This window comes from Suricata suricatta, chromosome 2 (genome assembly GCF_006229205.1).
Source record: "Suricata suricatta isolate VVHF042 chromosome 2, meerkat_22Aug2017_6uvM2_HiC, whole genome shotgun sequence".
NCBI classification, from domain to species: Eukaryota; Metazoa; Chordata; class Mammalia; order Carnivora; family Herpestidae; genus Suricata; species Suricata suricatta.
This window is the reverse complement of record NC_043701.1, coordinates 152,831,297-152,853,637: the sequence shown is the minus strand read 5'-3', so window position 1 is coordinate 152,853,637 and position 22,341 is coordinate 152,831,297. Positions and strand designations below refer to the sequence as shown.

At 39.0% G+C, this 22,341-nt stretch overlaps 2 protein-coding genes across 2 annotated transcripts in view; one reads left to right on the top strand and one right to left on the bottom strand.

Annotated features, from left to right (window-relative positions):
- The window catches only part of MARCHF5 (membrane associated ring-CH-type finger 5), a 59,767-nt gene extending 44,161 nt beyond the window's left edge, over positions 1-15,606 (bottom strand). Inside the window, exon 1 of the mRNA XM_029932232.1 lies at positions 15,246-15,606. Coding sequence (XP_029788092.1) covers positions 15,246-15,280 — 35 coding nt within the window. The 5' untranslated portion in view covers positions 15,281-15,606. The remainder of the gene's footprint in view (positions 1-15,245) is intronic.
- CPEB3 (cytoplasmic polyadenylation element binding protein 3) overlaps positions 15,345-22,341 on the top strand; it is a 184,443-nt gene continuing 177,446 nt past the window's right edge. The window contains exon 1 of the mRNA XM_029932231.1: positions 15,345-15,847. The gene's annotated coding sequence lies outside the window, so the exon portion shown is untranslated. The remainder of the gene's footprint in view (positions 15,848-22,341) is intronic.

The window sequence follows — 22,341 nt, the reverse complement described above, 5'->3', positions numbered from 1 at the left end:
TTTCACCCTTAAATATTTTTACAGTTTTACTTTTTATTTTATTTTTTTAATGTTTTATTTATTTTTTAGAGAGAGAGCGAGCAGGGGAGGGTCAGAAAGAGAGGGAGACAGAATCTGAAGCAGGCTCCAGGCTCTGAGCTAGCTGTCAGCACAGAGCCTGACGTGGGGCTCGAATCCACGAACTGCGAGATGATGACCTGAGCCGAAGTCGGATGCCTAATGGACTGAGCCACCCAGGTGCCCCTACAGTTTTACTTTTTAGAAGGTACTCAACTGACATTTAAAGAAAATACTTTCAGATGTTTTTCTAATTTCACAACTATGGTAGATAAGGTAGTTGAAAAGTGATTTATAGTGGAAACTAATTAAGCCTAATAAGAATTTTTAACACAAATAGCCTTCTTTTATGTTTGATTCATAGTGATAGTATACAGTTCACAAATTTGAGTTTTGAAGCTAAGGTTCAATACACATTAACTCAAATTATCTTACAAAGGAGATATTAAAAGAAACCTTGTTGATACCAATACTCTCAAAAAGTTTGCCTGATATTCAACATCTACTAATTTACCACATCCATTTTTTTGTTTCACCTGTTACAGAGTTAATCTGATGGTGGTCACTTGAGATTAAATAGTAAACTTCTGATAACACTAAGTCTTTTCATCTAAAAATTATAGTTTAGATACAAATATGAAATGGAAATATCAAATAATAGCATAGACATTGCCCGCAACATTTACTGAGTATTCACTGGGTCCATGTGGTTGAACAAACAAATTAAATGGAAGATTGCATCTATTTGGAAAATCCTGTAAGTTAATTGTGGTCACATCCAATAAACAGAAGACATTTAAGGTTCCAGTGAAATTACCATACGTATACCTTAAGAAGAAATTGAACAATTTGGATAGATCAGAGAAGGCTTCAGGGAGGAGTGATAGTAGAAATTAGCAAAGGCAGGGATTCTTGAAACCAAGTTTCCTGGACCAGTAGCTTCAAGATCACTTGGGAACCTGCAAATTCTCTGGTTCCACCCCAAAGCTAGTTAATCTGAAACTCTGAAGAAGGGCCTTGAATTCTCTGAATGTGATCCTGAGGTAAAGTTTGAGAACTGCTGGTATAAAAAAATGGCAGGTAGGAAAAAAAAAAAAAAAAGGCAGAGAGATTGGTGAAAGCAAACCATTATGGAGACATTTACTAGATTTGCTTAAGTCGGAAGTAAGTGCCTTTTTAATATAAATAACAGTATAGAACTATGCATGCTGACAGGGCCCTTGCAAGCATGGTCAATTTCTAAAAACCTCCCCGACTTTCTGCAAGAAATGTTGCAAGCACTGACTCCAGGAAGGGACACAGAACAAGGAAGGCAATGACTCATTATGCCCAGGGAAAGTGGTATTATGACAGGAAGAAGAGTGGCTATGGTGGGCAGACTACGCTGACTTTCAGGAAAAAGGCTAAAACTACAAAATTTGTGCTGAGCCCAACTGCAGATCTAAGAGAACGTCGGCTATTGAGAGGGGCAAGCATTTTGAACTGGGAGGAGATAAGAGAAATGGTCACATGGTCCAGACCTACGCTTCATATTTTATTTTATTAGGAAGACAATAAAATCTTGATGTTCTTGATGTAAAAATCTTTATGTTCACTTCAAAAAAAACCACTACAGAAAAATGTTAATTTCTAAAGAATTTATTAATTGATTTACAAATCTGACTACATATAGGAATTTAATCTATTTTATTTGGAAAGAACATTAGTCTGCGATAGAAGGGCCAGGCACATGGGAAATTAAAGCATATAAAAATAAAAATGGTTACATGAATGTTTTTAGGCAAACAGCCTCAGCCTATATTATATAAGATAGAATTCCTAGTCTTCAGGGCTGGAAAAAAAGGAGGGGAGGGAACAAAATATGAATGTATAGGGATCCTTTCTTTCCTCATTTTTTAAAAACTTCAGATAGACTGACCAGGAACAACGGCCGAGAAGGTCTTATAATTATGCTTTCCCTCTTTTATTCCCCATACCCTGCTCTCTTTTTGGTGAAATCTATTTCAGCTATTTATTCTCTAATTCACTACCTTCATTTAGGAAAATAAGGGATTGAAAATGATAGGTTTACAGTTTCTCAAGATCTTAGAATGAAAGAGAGTAGAAACTTGTGGTTTAATGTACAGCACAATTTCTCCTCTTTTTAAAGAACAGAGTATCCCATGCTTTCTAGGGAATACCACCCTTCCCTCTAACATCAGTCCTGTATGTGGTTTAGGCAGTTAGTCCTCACCTATCCCCAGCTCCAGGAAAAGTAATCCTTGGACTGGTTTCAGGGTGTACCTTACCTCCAAATTATAGTGATGGAAGACTGGGCCCATGAAGCTGGTTTTATCAGAGTGAATCTCAGAATTTTTGCTGAGAAAACTGGTACACCGGCTTTCTCTTTTCTACAGAACTTTAAGGCAGGAAGGTGTGAAGCTAAATGCAGGTGTAATGGTATTACTGCCAGGAGAACCACCATGTACAGCCTAAAGAAACCAGAGGAAGCTGAAAGATGGAAACTGATGAGACATGGATCAAGCTGTGCTTAAAGCTAAATATACTCTTGCACTGTTCACTTACACAGACCTATAGTTGTGTGTGTATGTATGTGTGTCTTAAGTTTAACCAGTTTGGGGCAGATTTCCCAACACGTGCAACTCAATCCTGATAGTGTTAAAAATTAGGTATAAGAGATGGCCTCAGAACAATCAATGATATAAACTCCAAACAGCTTTTATAAGTATACACAGTATGTTTTGTCAACAGCTTTGTTTCCCACTGTCCAGAACTTAACAGACAAGTCTTTAAATATATCTAATTTCTACTACAAGTACTTTGAATCTTGCAAGCTTTTCTATTTCTTACTCTGGGCAAAATATGCTCTCAATTTTGCTACTGGATCAGGTCATTTCTTAGATAAACACAGATAAAAAGATAAAATCCAACATTTTGAAATTAAAAAATTTTACTGATAATGCCATAATATTTATATTTAGGGTCAATAAAGCAATTCTACTTTAATTCAAGTTATTACAATTTTGTTATGATTTATGGGATCCATTTTGAATATCCTAAAAAGTGAGAATAACTGGCTATTTCCCATTTCAAAGGACAAAGCCAAAAACCTTTCAAAGTCCATACTTTAGAACAGGTTGTAATTTCAGACCAAACTCTAAGTTTCTCTTTAAATCATTCTCTGCCCATTTTCAATCCTCCAATCTCTTGAAAGTGGCGTTCAATGTGATACACAAACATCATTTGAGAATTTACTAGAAATGCAAATTCTCAGGCCCCACCCAAGATCAACAGAATCAGAACTGGGGGAGGGTCCTGAGGCTGTCTCTTTCAAAATAAACTTAAAATTTTTTTTTAATTTAGGGGCGCCTGGGTGGCTTAGTTGGTTGAGCATCCAACTTTGGCTTAGTTCATGATCTCACAGTTTGTGGGTTCGAGCCTCACGTTGGGCTCTGTGCTGACAGCTAGCTCAGAGCCTGGAGGCTGCTTCAGATTCTGTACCTCCCTCTCTCTCTGACCCTCCCCTGCTCTCGTTCTCTCTGTCTCTCAAAAAGAAATAAAAAACATTTTAAAAACATAAAAAATTTTTTTTAATTTAAAAAATTTTTATTGTGGTAAAATACATATAAAATGTATCACCTTAACTATTAATTTTTTTAATGTTTTATTTATTTTTGATACAGAGAGAGACAGAGCACGAGAGGGGGAGGGGCAGAGAGAGAAGGAGACACAGAACCGGAAGCAGGCTCCAGACTCTGAGCTAGCTGTCAGCACAGAGCCTGAGGCGGGGCTCGAACCCACGAATGTGAGATCTGACCTGAGCCGAAGTCGGAGGCTTGACCGACTGAGCCACCCAGGCGCCCACTATTAATTTTTTTAATGTTTATTTTCGAGAAAGACAGAATGTTGAGTGGGGGAGGGGCAGAGAAAAGGAGACATAGAATTGGAAGAAGGCTCCAGGCTCTGAGCTGTTAGCACAGAGCCCGTGGTGGGGGTCGAGCTCATGGGCCACAAGATCATGACCTGAGAGCTGAAGTTGGAGGCTTAACTGACTGAGCTACCCAGGCATTCACTATTTTTGTTTGTTTTTGAGGTGGGAGAGAGAGAGACCGTAGAGAGAGACAGAGAAGAAATCTTAAGTAGGCTCCACACTCAGCAGGGAGCCTGACACATGGGGCTCAACGACCTGGGGATCATGACCTGAGCAAAAATCGTAAGTTGAATGTTCAACCGCCTGAGCTACCCAGGCACCCCACCATAATAGCCATTTTTAAGTGTACAATTTAATGGTATTAAGTATATTCACAATGTTGTACAACCATCACCACCACTCATCTTGTAGCTCTCTTCATCTTGTAAAACTGAAACTCTATACCTATTAAACAATTCCCCCTCCCTCCTTCCCCCAGCCTCTGACAACCTTTTTGACTATTCTAAGTACCTCATGTAAGTGGAATCACCAGTATTTGTCTTTGACTGGCTTACTTCACTTAGCATAATGTCCTCAAAATTCATCCGTGCTGTAACACACTGGAGAATATCCTTCCTTTTTAAGGCTGAAGATATTCTATTGTATGTATATACCATGTTTTGCTTATCTGTTCATTGTTTGATTACTTGGGTTGCTTCCATATTTAGCTACTGTGAATAACACTGTTATGAACATGGATGTATAAATATTTGAGACCCTGCTTTCAATTCTTTGAGATACACACCCAGAAGTGGCACTGTTGAATCATATAGTATGCCATTTTTTTTTACAGGAACTGCTGACACTGTAGCAAGCCCTACAGGTGATCACAGTATCTAAGGTATATAGCCATTCTTCTTTTTCCTTCTTTACTCCCTATGTAAGTCTCAAATACTGTATTCACCATAATACAGAAATTTCATTTTACACTCAATGTAAAAAATTTTAAATTATTTGGTTTTTAATTTAAACAGTAAGTAAAACGCATAAGACTTTTCTGTTTCTCCTAAGGAAAAGAGATAGCTAAATGTGGGGAAAAGACTATGCAATTTCAGGATGTTCTAACCAAGAACTTGGGCTATAGAGCCAGACTGCTCAAGTTCAAACTCCTACTCACCACTTATTATAGGTGTAACGACAGACTCTCTTGTCTTGGAAGGCAGGGGTTCTTAATCTGGGGTCCGTGAAAACTTACCCCAGAAAATCTGGATGGGGAAGGAAATTACATTTTCATTTTTACTAACCTCTAAATAAAATTTAATTTTCCTCCAATGATGAAGGTAAGTAAACCATAGTAATATTAACAGAACAGCAATGAGAAATTAGTATAGTGACCAGAAATTTTCCTATTACTTTACAGCTAGCTGTGGAGATCCCAAAATAACATTTAGCTCATTGTTAATTTGAATGTAGTTATCAGACCAACCAATACAGCTTGTATTTTAAGGTATTATGTAAAGCTCATATTACTGTATCAGATTTTTAATATGTTGATTGGTTTCATTTCTTCTCCCCTCACTGTGAGTTTGTTTATTTTGAAAGAGAGAGGACAAGTGAGGGAGGAGCAGAGAGAGAGAGGGAGGGGGAGGGGGAGGGAGAGGGGGAGGGAGAGAAATGCAAGCAGGGTCCACACTGCCAGTGCAGAGCCTGTACAGGGCTTGGACTCACCAATGGTGAGATTATGACCTGAGCCGAAATTAAAAGTTGGACACTTAACTGACTGAGCCACCCAAACATTTCTGATCCTATATATTTTGTTTTCTTCTTTCAAAACATTCTGAGCAGGAACCCATAGGTTTAACCAGTCTGCCAAAGGAATGGTCAGCATTAAAAAGGCTTAAGATCTCGTATTGGAAAAGATTAAATAAGTGATCATAAAACTACGTAAGAATTGCCTGTCATCTATATAATCACTAATGAACACCAGTAATAATGGTACTGAAAAAAATGAGAATGGTGTCTGGGGTGCCTGAGTGGCTCAGTTGGTTAAGTGTCTGACTCTTGGTTTTGGCTCAGGTCATGATCTCACGGTTCCTAGGATTGAGCCCTGCACTGGGTTTGCAGTGACAGCACGGAGTCTGCTTGGGATGTTCTCTCTCTCTCTCCCCCTCTCATCCCCGCCTCTCTCAAAATAAATAAATAAACTTAAAAAAGATGAGAAAGACGGTGTCGACTTTACATCTATAGCTAGATTTTATGGATGCACTTTGTTACCTAAATTAGCACACAAAGCAATTCTACTTGGCACCCTGCTATTCAGTGAAGAAGTCCTGGATTCCTAATCACTCCTCAAGTTTCCAACCGGGGCCACCACCACTGCTTAAGATATTAATTTGAACCCTCTTGGGGCGCCTAGGCGGCTCAGTTGGTTGGGCCTCCGACTTCAGCTCAGGTCAGATCTCACATTCGTGGGCTCGAGCCCCACGTCAGGCTCTGTGCTGACAGCTCAGAGCCTGGAGCCTGCTTCCGGTTCTGTATCTCCTTCCTCTCTCATGCTCTGTCTCTCTCTGTACAAAAATAAGTAAAACATTTAAAAAAAAGTTTTTAATAAGATATTAATTCAAACCCTCTCAATTAATTTTCTTCCACCCTTCTTTTCCTTCCATTAGCTTTTTAATTTTTTTAAAAAAATGTTTACTTGTTTTTAAGAGAGACAGAGAGCGAGAAGGAGACACAGAATCTGAAGCAGTTCCAGGCTCTGAGCTGTCAGCACAGAGCCTGACGTGGGGGTTGAACTCATGAATTGCAAGATCATGACCTGAGCTGAAGTCAGATGCTTAACCGACTGAGCCACCCAGGCGCCCGTTATTCTTTAAAATAAATGTATAGCCTCAATGTATTGATAATATCACTAAATCTGTATATATAACATGCTACCCTTTACGAAATATTATTTTATACTACATGATTTTAATACTGTTAACTTTTTTCCAGGTACATATCCTAACAGTAAATTTTATAAACTGTTCAAGGACTACATGGCTAGTTTGTTTAAGATTATTCAAGATCTCTTCTTAAATCAACTGGAGTACCTACTACGTACATTTATTGTTTGATGCCACAAGGACTACATTAAGTGCCAAGAAAAGATGTTAAAATGTGAGTAATAAATTATATAGAAATGTGAGGATGAAAGAAGCACAGGATGAAACAGGTGAGATGATTTCATGAAAAGGAGGTAATTACAGATGAGAATTCAAGCTGGATTGGGGAATGAAAAGAATAAGCTTACTCAAAGTAAGAAAAATTGCATAAATAAGCTTGGAGACAGAAATGAGCAGGTCATGGACAATGAGAAGACCAACACAGTTGGAGTAGGTTTTAAGAAAAAGCTAGATATTAGAAACCAGTTAGGAAAGGATGGATAACAAAAATAAGCTCACTTCATAGGACTCATTTGTGATGCATCTACTGTTTATATGATTGTTTTTTAAAAGCATATGGAAAAAAGGGAGAAAACTTTGTCAATAAAGTTTCTCAAAAGTACATAAATTTACTAAATAAGATAGGTATGGTTATCTAATAAAACTGTCACTAAAGTCTATCTCTACAGACTCAAATTGCAGGTGTTTATCTTGGATTATTAGAAAGATCTGGGAAATCATAAGCTCCTGCCTTAGAGATCACTTTGATTAAAACTAGAGTGTAGCAGAACAGAAGAATTCCAGGAGGTAGGAGAACAGTGAAACAAGCTTTAAATTGCTGCTGTTGTATTATATATGGTGCCTCAACAATGTATTTGCACGACTGTTTTAAGTAAAGAGAACGAGCAGTCCTAAATTCAGAAAATGCTTTCGAGATCCATACTCTGGTTAATGCAAGGAAGGCCCCACTTAACAATGGAAAAATGCACACTACTTTTTCTCAGGATTAAAAGTGTCACACCTCATGTATTCTGGAACAAGAACTATACCATCAAGAAGACTAAAAATCCCTTTATATGTCTGTTCACCCAAATGGAATGGAACTTAAAAGTATCTGGATTCATCAAAAAGATAAAGCCACAATCACAACAAATTACCAAAGGGTAAAACTAAAGAGAAATATACTACAATGAAAGTAATCAAGCATATGTTCATGCCATCCCCTTTGTCTCAGATCTTCATAAACTCTGCAAGAGCATTTATTTCCATCTTAAACAAACAAGGAAACAAAAGGCTAGAATGGTTACTAATCTACTCAGAGCCTCAGAGAGGCACGAATGCAACCCAGGCCTCACTTTTCACTGCACTATGCTGCCATATGTATAGTGAATTGAGAAAATTTTCCATTTCTTATTTCATAGAAAATTATAGCCAGTACTAGAAATTGTTTCATTTTTTCTAAGGTACTTTTAACCAGCCAAAAGGAGCTTTCACCAGAGATCTAAACTCCTTCCAGTCTATTTCACTGTGCCATATATATATTATCATCTCTCATCAACTTATGAAGAGCTGAGAGTCACAGATGTATGTATGTATGGCATGTAAAGGATTGCTACAGAGTCAGCAGAAAAGGGGGAAAATATTTCTGGCTAAAATGGTCAGAAAAACTTTATAAATGAGGCAGAACTTAAAATGGGTATTGAATAATGGGCAGTACTTTGAAAGATGTTAAAAAGAACATCTTGTGTCAGAGGATAGTGAGCAAATCAGTTCGACCTGGGCAACAAACATGTATGTATGTACTCATTATTTTTTTTCTTTTTAAATAGGCTTCATGCCTAGTGATGCCCCAATGCAGGGCTTTAACTCATGATCCTGAGATAGAGACCTGAGCTGAGATCAAGTAGGACACTTAACTGACTGAGCCACTCAGGTGTCCCTGTACATACCTATTTTGAAAGAGAGGCAAAGCTTTAAAAAGGTAGTTGGTGTCAGCCATACATTCAGTGTCTTAAACATAATAGGGAGCACAATATATATGATTATGAAGGGTCTTGAAGGCCAGGCTAAATCATTTGAACTTAAGCTTAATAAGTTCACTTCCATTCTCAGTGAACTTCCAGTTAAACATGCAGGGTGGTGGCAGTATCAGGTATGTGTGGAAAGCTCTAAGACATGGGACAGGTACGTTAACAAAACGACAATATGATGTGATTTTCTATAATAAATGCACAAAGGTTCTATGGAAACACAGGAAAGAGTAACCCACTCTATCTGAAGGAGCTGTGCTATGCTTCAAGGTGATATCTGAGCTGAGTTCTAAAGAAGGGTAAAAGGTAGCCAGGTGTTAAAAGGGAGGAAGTCATCTAAAACAAAAATAAGGAAATGACATATTCAGAGGAAAATGTAGTGGAACACAGAAGAGTATGATTAGGGTAGGTTGAGGGTGAATTACATTAATAGATCTAACCCCCTTCACTAGGGTTTTGAAAGTTTACATTTTATGCTATAGATGATATAGACTGGCAGGTTTTAAAGCATGGAAATGATGTGATTATAATTATGCTTTTGGGGTGCCTGGGTGGCTCAGTCTTATGTTAAGCGTCTGGCTTCGGCTTAGGTCATGATCTCACGGTTTGTGGGTTCGAGCCCCACACTGAGCTCTGTGCTGAGCGCTAGCTCAGAACCTGGAGCCTGCTTCAGATTCTGTGTCTCCCTCTCTCTCTGACCCTCCCCTGCTCATGCTGTCTCTCTCTGTCTCTCAAAAACAAATAAAAAACATTAAAAAAAATTTATAATTATGCTTTGGCCAATGCTGGTCCACTCTAAGTCAAACCAGAAGAGAAAAAGTAGAGCCAGATAAAGAAGAATCTACAATATTTGATGAGAGAATCTGGAGAGAAAAAAGCAAAAAGGAAAAAAAAATGGAAAAGAGAAAAGTGGTGGACTAGAAGGCTGGGGTCTAATCAAAGACCAAAAATTGGGAAGAAAAGTAAAAGCCAGGGAAAAATCAGTTTAGTTTTAAATACATTAAGGCGCTAGTAATACCACGTATATACAAATGGAAATGTCTATTTTGACCAGCTAGGAAAGAGACAATAAAATGTGAGAAAGTGGTCAGGAATAAAGACACACATCTGGGTGTCATTCAAATAGAGGTCAAAGTGAGATAATAAGCGGGTGCGCTTCAGAGAAGAATGGTTAAGTGCTTAGGCTTAAACCATACTTCTGTGATTGAAGGGAGAAAAAGTAAGGTAATATATGAGGGGGGGAAAGAAAAAGAGAAATAGTATGGCATAATAGAATATAATTTCAAGAAGTTAGGGGGTGGTGGTCATCGGTTTCATCTTCATTACATATGTATCAAGGACCTGGAGACCAAGTAAAAAAGGCATTATATTTACTAATTAAGTCAAATTATGAGAGCTAATAAAGAGAAAATAAGGACCTAAATATCATAAACAGGGGAATGGATTAAGAAAAAAAAGAATATGTCAATCCAATGAATATTATATATTATTCTCTTTAATTGCTAGGTATCATAGAACTCAAAACGGTATTTAAAAAAGCAAATTGTAGACTGATATGTTCAAATTTTGTAAACAAAATCACAAATTATATATGATATATATAAAAGCATTAAATAAAGGAGCCTGGAAGAATATAAGCCCATTTATGAGTGAAATGGGGATGGGGAGAAGATATGGGACTGATGAGAGTGGTCAAAGAGGACTTTTTCTGTAATATTTCCACTTTTAACATACAGATGGAAGCAAATATAACTAACTGCTATGGTTTTTAATTCTGGGTATTCTGTAATTGTCAAAATGGGATAGAAATGTGATTGAGGAAGAGATGCCAACTAACACAGAAAATGAGAAATTGCTTAAATGCAAACTAAGAGTATACAAGTCCGAAAATAATATGCCACGTTCCTATCACAATAGTCTACATCTTCTAAAGAAAGGGGAGTACACCTGTGGTTGATAACACTTTCAGAGCGAGGATTCTAATTCACATTGCAACCATAGGAGAGGGAGAGGGAACAGATGATTTTCCTCGCTTTCCCTCCTATCTGACTGTTTTGGGACACTAGTTAAATGCCTTGCCTACTCACCAGGTGCAAGTAAGTGATGTAAAACCATCTCAACAAATTCCTGAGTATTACTGTGAGATAGGGTATACGTAAGTCAAGTTTCCAGAAGGATCACTCAGCAGGCCGAGGCTTCAAATACAAGGTCCATTCCTGCAGTTTGTTACAATATTCTTTGTACTCTCTATACATTTAATCCTAATTTTGAGAAACGTAAGAGAAATCAAGAAAACAGACGGTGACAAGAATAATGATAAAAATGGTACAAGTTTATAAATGCTTATAATTTCAAGGCAATGATTTGTGATCCTAAATCTCATGATACTAGAAAACCACCCCCTTTCCCAATACTCTCAAAAATTGTTTACCCACAACAATTTATTTTTTTTAATGTTTTTTAAAATTTATTTTTGAAACAGAGAGAGGACAAGCAGAAGAGGGACAAAGAGAGAGGTGGGGAGAGGATACCAAGTGGGCTCTGTGCAGACAGCAAAGCTGGATGTGGGGCAAACTGTGAGATCATGATGTGAGCAGAAGTATGACTTTTATCCGATTGAGCCACCTAGGCACCCCTACCGACAGCTATTTAAAAGGTTCTAATTGGGGTGCTTGGGCGGCTCAGGTCATGATCTCATGGTTCATGGGTTTCAGCCTCAATCGGGCTCTGTGCTGCCAGCTCAGAGCCTGGAGCCTGTCTTCTGATTCTGTGTCTCCCTCTCTCTCTACCCTCCCCTGCTCATGCGGTCTCTCTCAAAAATAAAATAAAACACTAAAAACAATTTTTTTAAGGTTCAAATAATAAATTTACACAGGACAGTTGCTTATTGTTATTAAAATGAAAGGAAATCAAAATATCTATTTAGATACTTTTTCCACCTATAAATACTGCAATAAAATTTATCAAGATAAATAATTGCTAAACTAAATTTATTCACAAAGGACAAAGCGATTCAACTTCAGCTATTAATAAGCTGCCATTAGTTTAAAAACCCTGAAAGACTAAGTAGTATAAACTGAATATATCACCCATGCTACAATGAAACAATCTTCATTTGACAATTTATTAGAACACAATCCTCACTAGAATTTAAGCTCTGTATGAGCTTTTTCCGTTATGTTCACTGCCAAGGACCTAGAATGGTATTGGGTATACTCAATATTTACTATATAAATTCAATAAACACAAATACTTGATAATTCACTATCAAATACCTAACTCAATCTCTGGACAAAAGAACAAATTATGTATTATACACATTTCCTTAAGTCTTCTCAAGGATAAAATCTGCATCAGAAAAACAAACATATAGGCAGGTTTCTGAACTAAATTCTGTCCCTCAAAAACTGCCACCCCAAAAACAATTATGAGCCCTAATAGGTTGACATATTTTAACCTGTTGGGTTTGTCAGTATTCCTCAAATGAATCCATCAAGTATCTTTGTGTTCAACTTGTATGCAGGGCCTGCTCAGATTAAGATGACAAATATGAAGGAGATGGGGGGAAACTGCCACAATGGTTGGTTATAAGAGAATCTTAAGTACCTTCTGTGTGCCTAACACATAAATAGTATGTTATTGTTTTATGAAGTGCTTACACGTGTTCTCATTTGATAAAATCCCGTAAGGTAGGACATTCTCATTTTACTAATGAGGATGGATAGCCTCAGAATTTAAGTGCAAAAATGCACATAGCTAGTAAGTGGCAAAATGAAAATTTCAAGATTGCCATCTCTAAAGCCCAAACTTTTCTCACGAATCCCTGCCCTTATCATGAAATAATCCCTTAGGGTTTAGGGTAGTGGTTTTCAACCACATCAGAAACATCTGGAAAGCTTTTGAAACTACAGATACTCTGGCCTCATCCTCCAGAATTTGTGGTCTGGTTGGTCTTGAGCAGAGCTAGGCATCCATCCATAGTTTAAAATGCTCTCCAAGTGATTCTATTTTTTTTTAACTTTATTTTTGAAAGACAGAGACAGAGCAAGCAGGGGAGGGTCAGAGACAGGGGGAGGTACGGAATCTGAAGCAGATTCCAGGCTCTGAGCTAGCTGTCAGCACAGAACCCGACGCAGGGCTCCAACCCATGAACCGTGAGATTATGACCTGAGCCGAGCTGGAAGCTGGACGTTGAACCGACTGAGCCACCCAGGTGCCCCTTTTCAGGTGATTCTAATGTGAAGCTTGGTTGCAAACTACGGTCTGAAATAATAAGTCTTTGTCATCTTTGTAGGAAAGTGGATGGACCTCCAGGGTGTCATGCTAAGCAAAATAAGTTAGGCAGAGAAGGACAGATACCATATGTTTGCATTCATAGGTCTAACAGGAGAACAGGAGAAACCTAATGAAGGACCAGGGGGAGGGGAAGAGGGAGAGGGATGCAAAACTTGAGAGACTATTGAATACTGAAAACAACTGAGGGTTGAAGGGTGGTGGTGATGGAGAAGGGCACTTGTGGGGAAGAGCACTGGGTGCTGTATGGAAACCAATTTGACAATAAACTATTAAAAAAAAAAGGATCTACCTTGACGTATGTCAAAAAGGTACAAAAGATGAAGATAACCGAAGATTATAGTCATCAGCTTCAATAAACGGAATCAGAATTTCCAAGTTTCTGTTAGGAAGTTCTAACACCTTATGAGCACTCCTTGGCTTTTTACTTCTATGGAAATCTCTAAAGAATGTATGAAAGCCAGGTCACTTTTTCACACAAAAAAATCTTTCTAAGAGTCACCCATGTAAGAGTGAAAGCAGCAGACAATCAAAGGAAAAAAAAATTAAGTACAACATATCCTGCGCCAGAATAGGGTCTCATTTGATTGGATCTGGCAGTGGACACAGGTGGTCTTCCCTGGGCATATTTTAGTAGTGCTATGCAATTTGCCAGTACGCTGAGTTATAATCAAGGAAAACACTGCTAACTTATCAGACCTTGAGACAACTGGGGAAAATAACACAAAAGTTCATGCATTTGCTCATAAATATTTACTGTTGACCTTCTGAGTACTAGGCTCTGTTCCAAAATTTAAGATAAATGAGAAAGTTTCTGACTTATAGGAGCTTATAAAACTCCTTACATTAAAAAGGGGTTAGTCAATACAACCTGACCTGAATGCCGAACTTAAATGAGGGTTGAGTTAATCACTGGGTCACCCCAACTGAGTAAGCCCTTAACATGATTTTTTATCAATTTTGACGCCTCAAAATTCTAAGCTTCAAAGAAACTGTTCTGTCATTCTGGAGGAGATGTATTCTTGGGTGATGAGTTCTGGGTGTGGCTGAATCAAACTGCGTTTTCAACTTGGTATAATCTCAGTTAAGGGAGGCCTTTCGTTGAACGTCTTACAGTTGGACCTTTACTCTGTACAAAGAACTGTACCACCTGCTTAACGGGGTGGCAAGTGGTGTGACAATTGTAAGCAACCGCAAACATTATGCATTAATCTGTAATATTCCAGGAGTTTAAGACCTGGCTAGGGAGAAAGGTGGGTTGAATCTCCCAAAAACTCACGGAAGAACCCATGAACTGGAATCTGAACAGCAGAGGGCGGTGCAATCGATTTCACAAAAGAGTTTTACCGTCTGGAGCCCCCCAGGGATGGGCAACTGACCCCAGTATAAGATGGAACTTTCTTAGTGAACTCAACGAATCATGAAATATACTAACTGTTCAGTGTTGTACTCATGTGGCTGTTTCCCATAACCTCTACTCTGACCGTTAAACCTCCCTTGCGGATACTCTTGCCCTTACAGTTTGGGGGATGGGGATGGGATGCGGGAGAGGAGGATTAAAATCAGACTATCAGGCTTCCTTCCCAAAAGAATGCCTACTTACCTTAGTTTTTAGAAAGAGTCTTAAAATTGTAGGGGATCATTCCCCCGAAAGATAGTCTGGTTGTTTTTGCCAGTGACATCAATAACAAACACGTTGCAACATAGTTTGGGGGGGGGGGGGAGGCGTGTAAGAAACAAAAAGAAACTAATTCCGTGGGTTAACCCAAACCCCTCTCACTTGAAAAGGGCGTTCCAACAAAACTCGACGCCACTCCCTAAGTTTCGCTTTAAGTAGAAGCACCCGAGCCGCCCGCTCTGTTCTCCCCCAGCACGGACTCCAAACTTTCTGCCCCTCACATGGCCCCCAAGCCGTGGAACTCCTCCGGGCACGCCTGGCTCCCCTTACGAAGAGCCTCGAGGCCGGGCGCGGGCAGGACCAGCGCCAGACGAGGGTCTGCGGCTCGCGTTCTCCCCCAAAGCTGCCCGTACCTGTCTAGCATCTGCTGTAGGGCTTGGTCCGGCATCTTCCGCGGAGCCGGCGCACTCGGCCCTCCCCAGTGGACCTGGTCAAGGCCGGGCCCAGGGACAATAGCACTGAGAGGCGGCGGAGTAGGCCTCAGTCCGGCGGCAGCCGCGAACCCGCCGCCCAACCTCCCGGGGTGGCTCCGCGAGCCCGGAGGCGGCGGTGCGCGTCCTGCGGGCGTCCGGAGGAGGCGGTGGAGAGCGAGGAGGAGGAGCCTGGGGTGGGGAGGCGGCAATCGCGGACCGGGTTCCTGCCCGTCGGCCCGGGGTTCCGGTCCATGGACCGCGGGCGCCGAGTTGCTGCCGGCGGAGGAGCTACCTCTGTGAGGTAAGAGTTACCGCCTCCGTGCGCGCCGGGGTCACGACGCAAGGCGGCCCAGAGCAGCCTGGGAGATGTAGTCCTCGGACCGTCCGCGCTGGAGGCTGCACAGCCCGCCCGGACCACCGCCGCCGCGCCCGCAGCCGCCCGGCAGGCGCCCTCCCGTTTCCTTCCTCCAGGGGAAAAATGTCCTTCGGGCCGCTTTCCAGGAAGCAGCAGGATGTGCCTCTCCACTGTCAGTAGCAACAAGGTCAGCCCTCCCTACCTGTTCTTTTCTCAGCTCTTGCCCTCAGGTGGGACCGAGCCAGGTGAGGGGAGGGGGCTGAAGGGCCATTTCTCGTCAGGGTCCCCAGCCCCGTTCGCGGCTTCTGGGTGGGCCGTGGCGGAGGTGGGGGTGGCCGAAGCGCCTTCGGAAGCCCTAGGCGCCGGGGAAGGCTCTGCCGTGTCTGAGCTCGTTTTGGCGAGTTACACAACCCCCGCAAGGGGTCGGATGTACTGGTGCGGGAGGTTATTCCCAAGGGGGCGGAGGTCTGCCTTGACCAGATGGTTCCCACCCGAGTTTCTCAGTGTGTGTCTTGGAGGAGTGGCAGGGGAGAAAAGATTATTCTCTCCCTCTCTAGGAGCCTTCTAAAAATGTGCCTGGTCTTTCAAGGGCTCGCCGACAGTCTCCAAATGGAACATGTTCGTGAATAAACAGCTCTTGCTTACTCAGCTGTGGGTTGTCAGGGGTGTTTGTTTCTCTCTCCGCTGCTGGTCACTGTTAACCATTTCCAGTCGCTTTGACACCTCCAAGCAGGTGGATGTGTGTGTGTGTGGGGGGGGAATCAAAAGGAAAAAATCATCAGTCACTCGAATGGGTTATTCTCTGACGCTCCGGGGACAGCTTTGGCGGTAGGAAAGAGCTGTTGGCTAAAACGAATGCGTTTTTTGGACGACCTGTGGCGTTCTCCAGTGCTGCGATTGGTAGGACGTCTGGTAGTTTTGCCTTCATTATGCCCAATTTCTGCCGCAAGATGTTTGATTTTTCTTTAAAATTAAAGTGTGTTTTTTTACGTTCTTTTTTTAATGTGGAATTTTACAATCAGCTCTTAATTTTCTGTTTAAAGTTTGTTTCCTGAGTATATTTGAACTAGAGTGTACACTGCCAGAAAAAAAAAAAAAAGCCCACCAAAATGTGAACAGAAGTTTATTTGGCCTTCAATTTCTGAAAGATGCTTTTATGAAAGGCTTTGGGATTTTACATGACTATTTATACTTAACGATTCACCTTTTTCTTATGAAATGTAAAACAGGCCCCCGCTAGTGGAGGGAAATAAGAATTTAACTTACTCAGGGTTTTTGGTATTTTAAATGCCTATTTATTGCTCCTTCTATTGGGTAAGCTTTCTCTTACTGTGTATTTATCTCATAAGCAGTTATGCACCATAGGAGATGGATATATACATCCTACTAAAAAAATAGAATTTAATCCTAGCATATTGATTAAGTAGGCTAGTGCGAACTCCATCTAGTTTATGATTTACACGAAAAAGAGTTCTTACTTCATTTTAGAATTTATATTTGAACCCCAAGTTGGAAAGTAATACGATCCATTTTGTTCATAACAAAGCTGTGTGCAGATTAACATTTTTTAAAAGGGTTTTTATATTAGCATTTTCATTAAAAGTCTGTTTCCTGGCTGTGTCAAAAATCCTTCAAAATAGAGAAAAATACATATGTCATTCATCCTAAAAGTGATTAGCATGTAACCTAGTAATTCCACTCCTTGTTATTTATCCAAAAGAAATAAAAACACATGTCTAGACAAAACTCGTATGGAAATTTTCATAGCAGCATTGTTCCTAACAGCCAAAAAAGATGGAAACAACCTAAATATTCATCAACCAATGAAAGGATACATTACATGTGGTATATCTGTGCAATAGAATATTATTATAACAAGGAATGAAGTTTTGATACATGCAACAACATGGAAGAACCTTGAAAACGTTATGCTAAGTGAGAGGAGCCAGTCAGAAAACCACATATTTATGGTATGATTCCATTTAGATTAAGTGTTAAAAAAAATTCATAGACACAGAAAGTAGATTAGTGATTACCTAGGGCTGGAAGAGAGAGAAAAAGGGGGAGACTGCTAATGAGTACAAGGTTTCTTTTTGGGGTGAAGAAAATGTTCCAGAATTTGCATGGTAGTAGTTACACAACATTGTGAATTATATCTCAGCTTAAAAAATAATATAAAACAAAATTAGATTCCAGTGATGGTGATACAGCTCTTTATACTAAAAAAAAATGGAATTGTACACAATATGAGTGAATTTTATGGTATGTAAGTTATATCTCAATAAAGCTGTTAAAAATTAGCACCATATAAAATGTTCATAAGGACAACTCATAATTCTTTATTATTGAATTTTAATTTTTAAATATTGTTTAATCAGTATGGGCAAAAACCATGATTGATAAAACTCATGAAATAAATTAATTCCTTGTATTTGAAATGGATTACATATATAGCCTAAATTTCTATTTGTCTGTAAACTCTGTTTTCCTCAGCTCTTACATTTAAAAATAAGGCTCATAATAATTGGAATTATAATTTAGTCTCTGATTTTGAAGTAAAAAGTCTTAATTTCTTAGATTCATTCGAGTCTCACCAAAGGGGGAGAAAGGTTGAAATATACTCCTGCATTTTGCGTAGGCTTACTTACATAGGGTAAATGATATTCAAGCAAGAGAGTTAGGGAATATATTAATAAGTTTGTACTGGATTTAGAAATAGCTGAATACAGAACTGCTCTAAATATGTCCGGAAATTTAAAATAGTATATTACTTTAATGTTCTTCTCTCACACTTGTTTTGAACTGTCTGCCAAAAGGGGCTCTGGAGGTATTCCATGGAGAAATAGTATAAAATAAACAGGTGCCCTCCAAGGAGAATTGTCATTTGCTAAATTTGGTGATAAACTGCAGGCTGTATCCACATTGCAGGCCATAGAGAGTTCTTCATTAATTCACTCCGCAGATGTTTACAGAGGACTTATGATGTGTCTAAGTACTCCAGTAGCAAATTAAACTACTATTTAAGAACATACAAATTCCCTAACAATGCTTATACTAAAAAAATAGAACAAGGTAATTACATATGACATGTTACATCATGATATGTGGCAGCATATGATGAAGTACCAAATGAATAGCATGGAAATACAAAATGATTTAGAGTTTTAGGGGCATGGGTTAGGGCCTGGTATATTAAAGAGAACTTTATGAAACAAGGGAAATTTAGGCTCTACCTTGTAACAGTAGGAGGAATTGCAGGTAAATAGGTGAACTGTAAATGTATGTAGATGAGGAAGTGGAGAAGGGTCTTGGGTCTGGATAAGGATGAAAAGTTACAGAGAAAGGAATTAACCTCTGTTATTGGAACTGTAGGTCTCTGTTGAGTAAAAGTGAAAAATACACTCTTGGTTAAGTAGGGAATAGATAAAAAGAACTTGAATCTATTAATTCTTTAAAATATTTATTGAACGTGCACTATTTATGTGACAGGCATGAATAAGATAGGCACTGGGGATACAATAATGAGCAAAAACAAGCATATTACCTACCTTTGTAGCGTTTATAGTGAGAAAGAATCACATAATTTTTTTTAAATTTGCAAATGTGATACATTATAGCAAGTGATTTGACCTAGACAGGTCAGGAAAGTGCCGCTTAGGAAGTGTCCAATTATACTGAAACCTGAAGAAGAGCAAGAGTTAACTAGACAAGAGGAGGAGGGATGAGCAATCCAGGCCAAAGAACAGCATGTGCAAACACCTGGGGAAGGAAAGCCCTGTGATGACTAGGGGAGACTGAAACAAAAAGGGAACTTGGGGTAGAATGAGACCAAAAAGGTCAATCAGGTAATAGACAATGAAGAACTTTGTAGACTAATTTAAGGAATTTTGCCCTTATCCTAGAATCATGCTGGGAGGAGTAGTTTAGACATAGGAAATCAACTCTATTCTTTAGGAATAGAGGGAAGTTAACTTACTGTGAGTCAAAGACTCACCATGGAAATTCTGCTTGTCATTGTGCCCAATTAGCTGTTTTTTTTTTTTTTTTGACAGGTTCCCTAAGTGATTTTTAGACCACTAGTAAGTATCTCTGCGGAAATACTGCAGTGGTGGAGAGCCTACATTTGAGTCATAGCATTGCCACTCAGAAGCTCAGCAGCTGTGGGCAGGTTATTGAATCTCTTTAAGTCAAGTTTCCTCATCTCTAAGGGAAAGAGCTATAGCATTTACATCATTGGATTGCTAGGAGGATTAAATGAGAAAATACATTTAGATTGTTCAGTACAGTGCTGGGCCCATGGTAGGAGCTCCATTGGTGTTAGCTCTTAATTATTACTAAAAGTTATTGAATAATGGTGAGAGTGAGGATTAACCTTGAGGTACACAGGATGAATTAATTGATTAGAAACAAAGACAAGTTAGATCTCAGTAACTTGGCCATGGTCTGTAACTTTTTTTCAAAAGTTTGCTTTAACACAGCTATTAGTTCTTGAAGATGCTTAGATAGGCTAAGTAGTTCTTAAGGAGATAATGTCCCTGTCTCTAAAGGACTTTTGTAGGGAGACTTTGGTCCCCAGAGTTTATCTTACTGGCTTAGACTCTATAGGATTATTTTGAATTGACTTTTTCTTAATTCTGGACAGAGGCTTCACTGGCCTTGTAGCAGACAGTCTAAAACCCATTTATCTTTATTTGCTACTTAGAGAATAGAATCCTAACAGCTTTTTTCCACTCTAATGCAGTAGATATTTACAACGGGTAAATATTTTACATAATATCATCATGCACTAACTTGTTTGCTCCTTTTCTTCATAAATATGGTGGAAGACCCATTACTTTTCATTAGCCTTGCTTAAATTCTTCTCTTTGGGTTATGTGTCCCTGAGATATGCAATGGTGTGTCAGAGGTAGGCAAAAATCACAGATAACTTGTCACATATTCCCTCTTGTATCCCTCTTGTGTTTCTGGATTATCAGTTTTATGAGAAAATGTACATATAATGAATATTCTTCCTTTTCAAACAAACATGGATGTCATAGAGCAACAGTTCTCACAATGTAGTCTAGCAGATCGCTAGGGCTCCTTGAGAACTTTTCTGGGAGTATGTGAGGTCAAGATTATTTTCATAATAATATTAAAACATTATTTGCCTTTTCACTGCATTGGCATTTATATCGGTGGCACAAGCAGTGATGGATGATGAAACTGCTTGTACCTTAACACCATAAAAGGCATTGGCACTAAGCTGTACTAATGGTTATATATTTTTCACCACCATGCACATGCAGTAAAAACAGCCCGAAAGTTCACTTATGAATGCTCTTGATTAAGCAGTAAAAAATATTTATTTTATTAAATTGTGACCCTTACATACACACATCTTTAATATGCTGTGTGATAGAATGGGAAATATGCACACATCTGCATCTGTCTCAGAGAAACACACATGATTGAGATGCAAACTGAACTGGCTGCTCATGGCACACTATTTTTACCTGAAAGACTGACAATAAGGAATTTACACTTTTGTGCTATAAGGAATACTGTTAATAAAATGAAAAGAAAAAAATGAAAAGACATCCCAGAGATTGAGGAAAATTTTTGGAAATCATGTATCTAAAAAGGGACTTGTATCTAGAGTACATAAGATTTGTTACAATTTAGTATTAGAAAGGCAAATAGCCCAATTAAAAAATGGACAAAGGATCTGAATAGACATTTCTCCAAAGATATACAAATGATCAGTAAACACATGCAGAGATATTCACCAATATTAACAATTAGGGAGATATAATTCAAAAAAAGGACCAATGTTGGTGAGAATGTGAAGAAGTTGGAAGTCTAGTACACTGCTGTTGAGAAGGTAAGATGGTTCATCCGGCCACTTTGGAAAACACTCTGGCAATTCCTCAGAAGGTAAAACCTAAAGTTGCCATATGGCCCAGCAATTCTACCCCCAGGTGTCTACCCAAGAGAAGTGAAAACATGTCTACATAAAATCTTGTATATGAATGTTCATAACAGCTTCATTCATAATAGAGAAAAAGTGGAGCAGGCCAGTGCCAATCAGTTGAGGAATGGATAGATGAAATATGGTATGTCCATGTGATAGAATATTGTTCAACAATAAAAAGGAATGAAGTACTGATAAATGCTAAACATGGATGAACCTTAAAGACATTACACTAAGTGAAATAGTTCCAAATAGCACATGTTCTAGGATTCCATTTCATGAAATATTAAGAGGTAGAAAACTAGATTAATGGTTACCTAGGAGTGTGGTAGATGGGGTGTTGGGGGTGGTGACAACTAAGATGTGCAGGGGGTTCTTTTTGATGAAAGTGTTCTAAAATTGATTGTAGTGAGGATTGCAACTCTGAATATACTAAAAGCCACCGAATTATATACTTTAATTGGATGAATTATATGTGTTAGAATTATATTTCCATAAAGCTGCTATTTGAAGTAACACCAGATCTGGGGCACCTGGTTGGCTCACTTGGTAGAACATGCAATGCTAGATTGTGAGTTCGAGTCCCATGTTGAGTGTAGAGATTACTTAAAAATAAAATCTTAAAAAAAAATAACAGCACTAGGTATTATACATATTCTTGATCTTGGGGTTGTGAGTTTGAGCCCCATGATGAGTGTAGAGATTGCTTAAAAATAAAATCTTTAAAA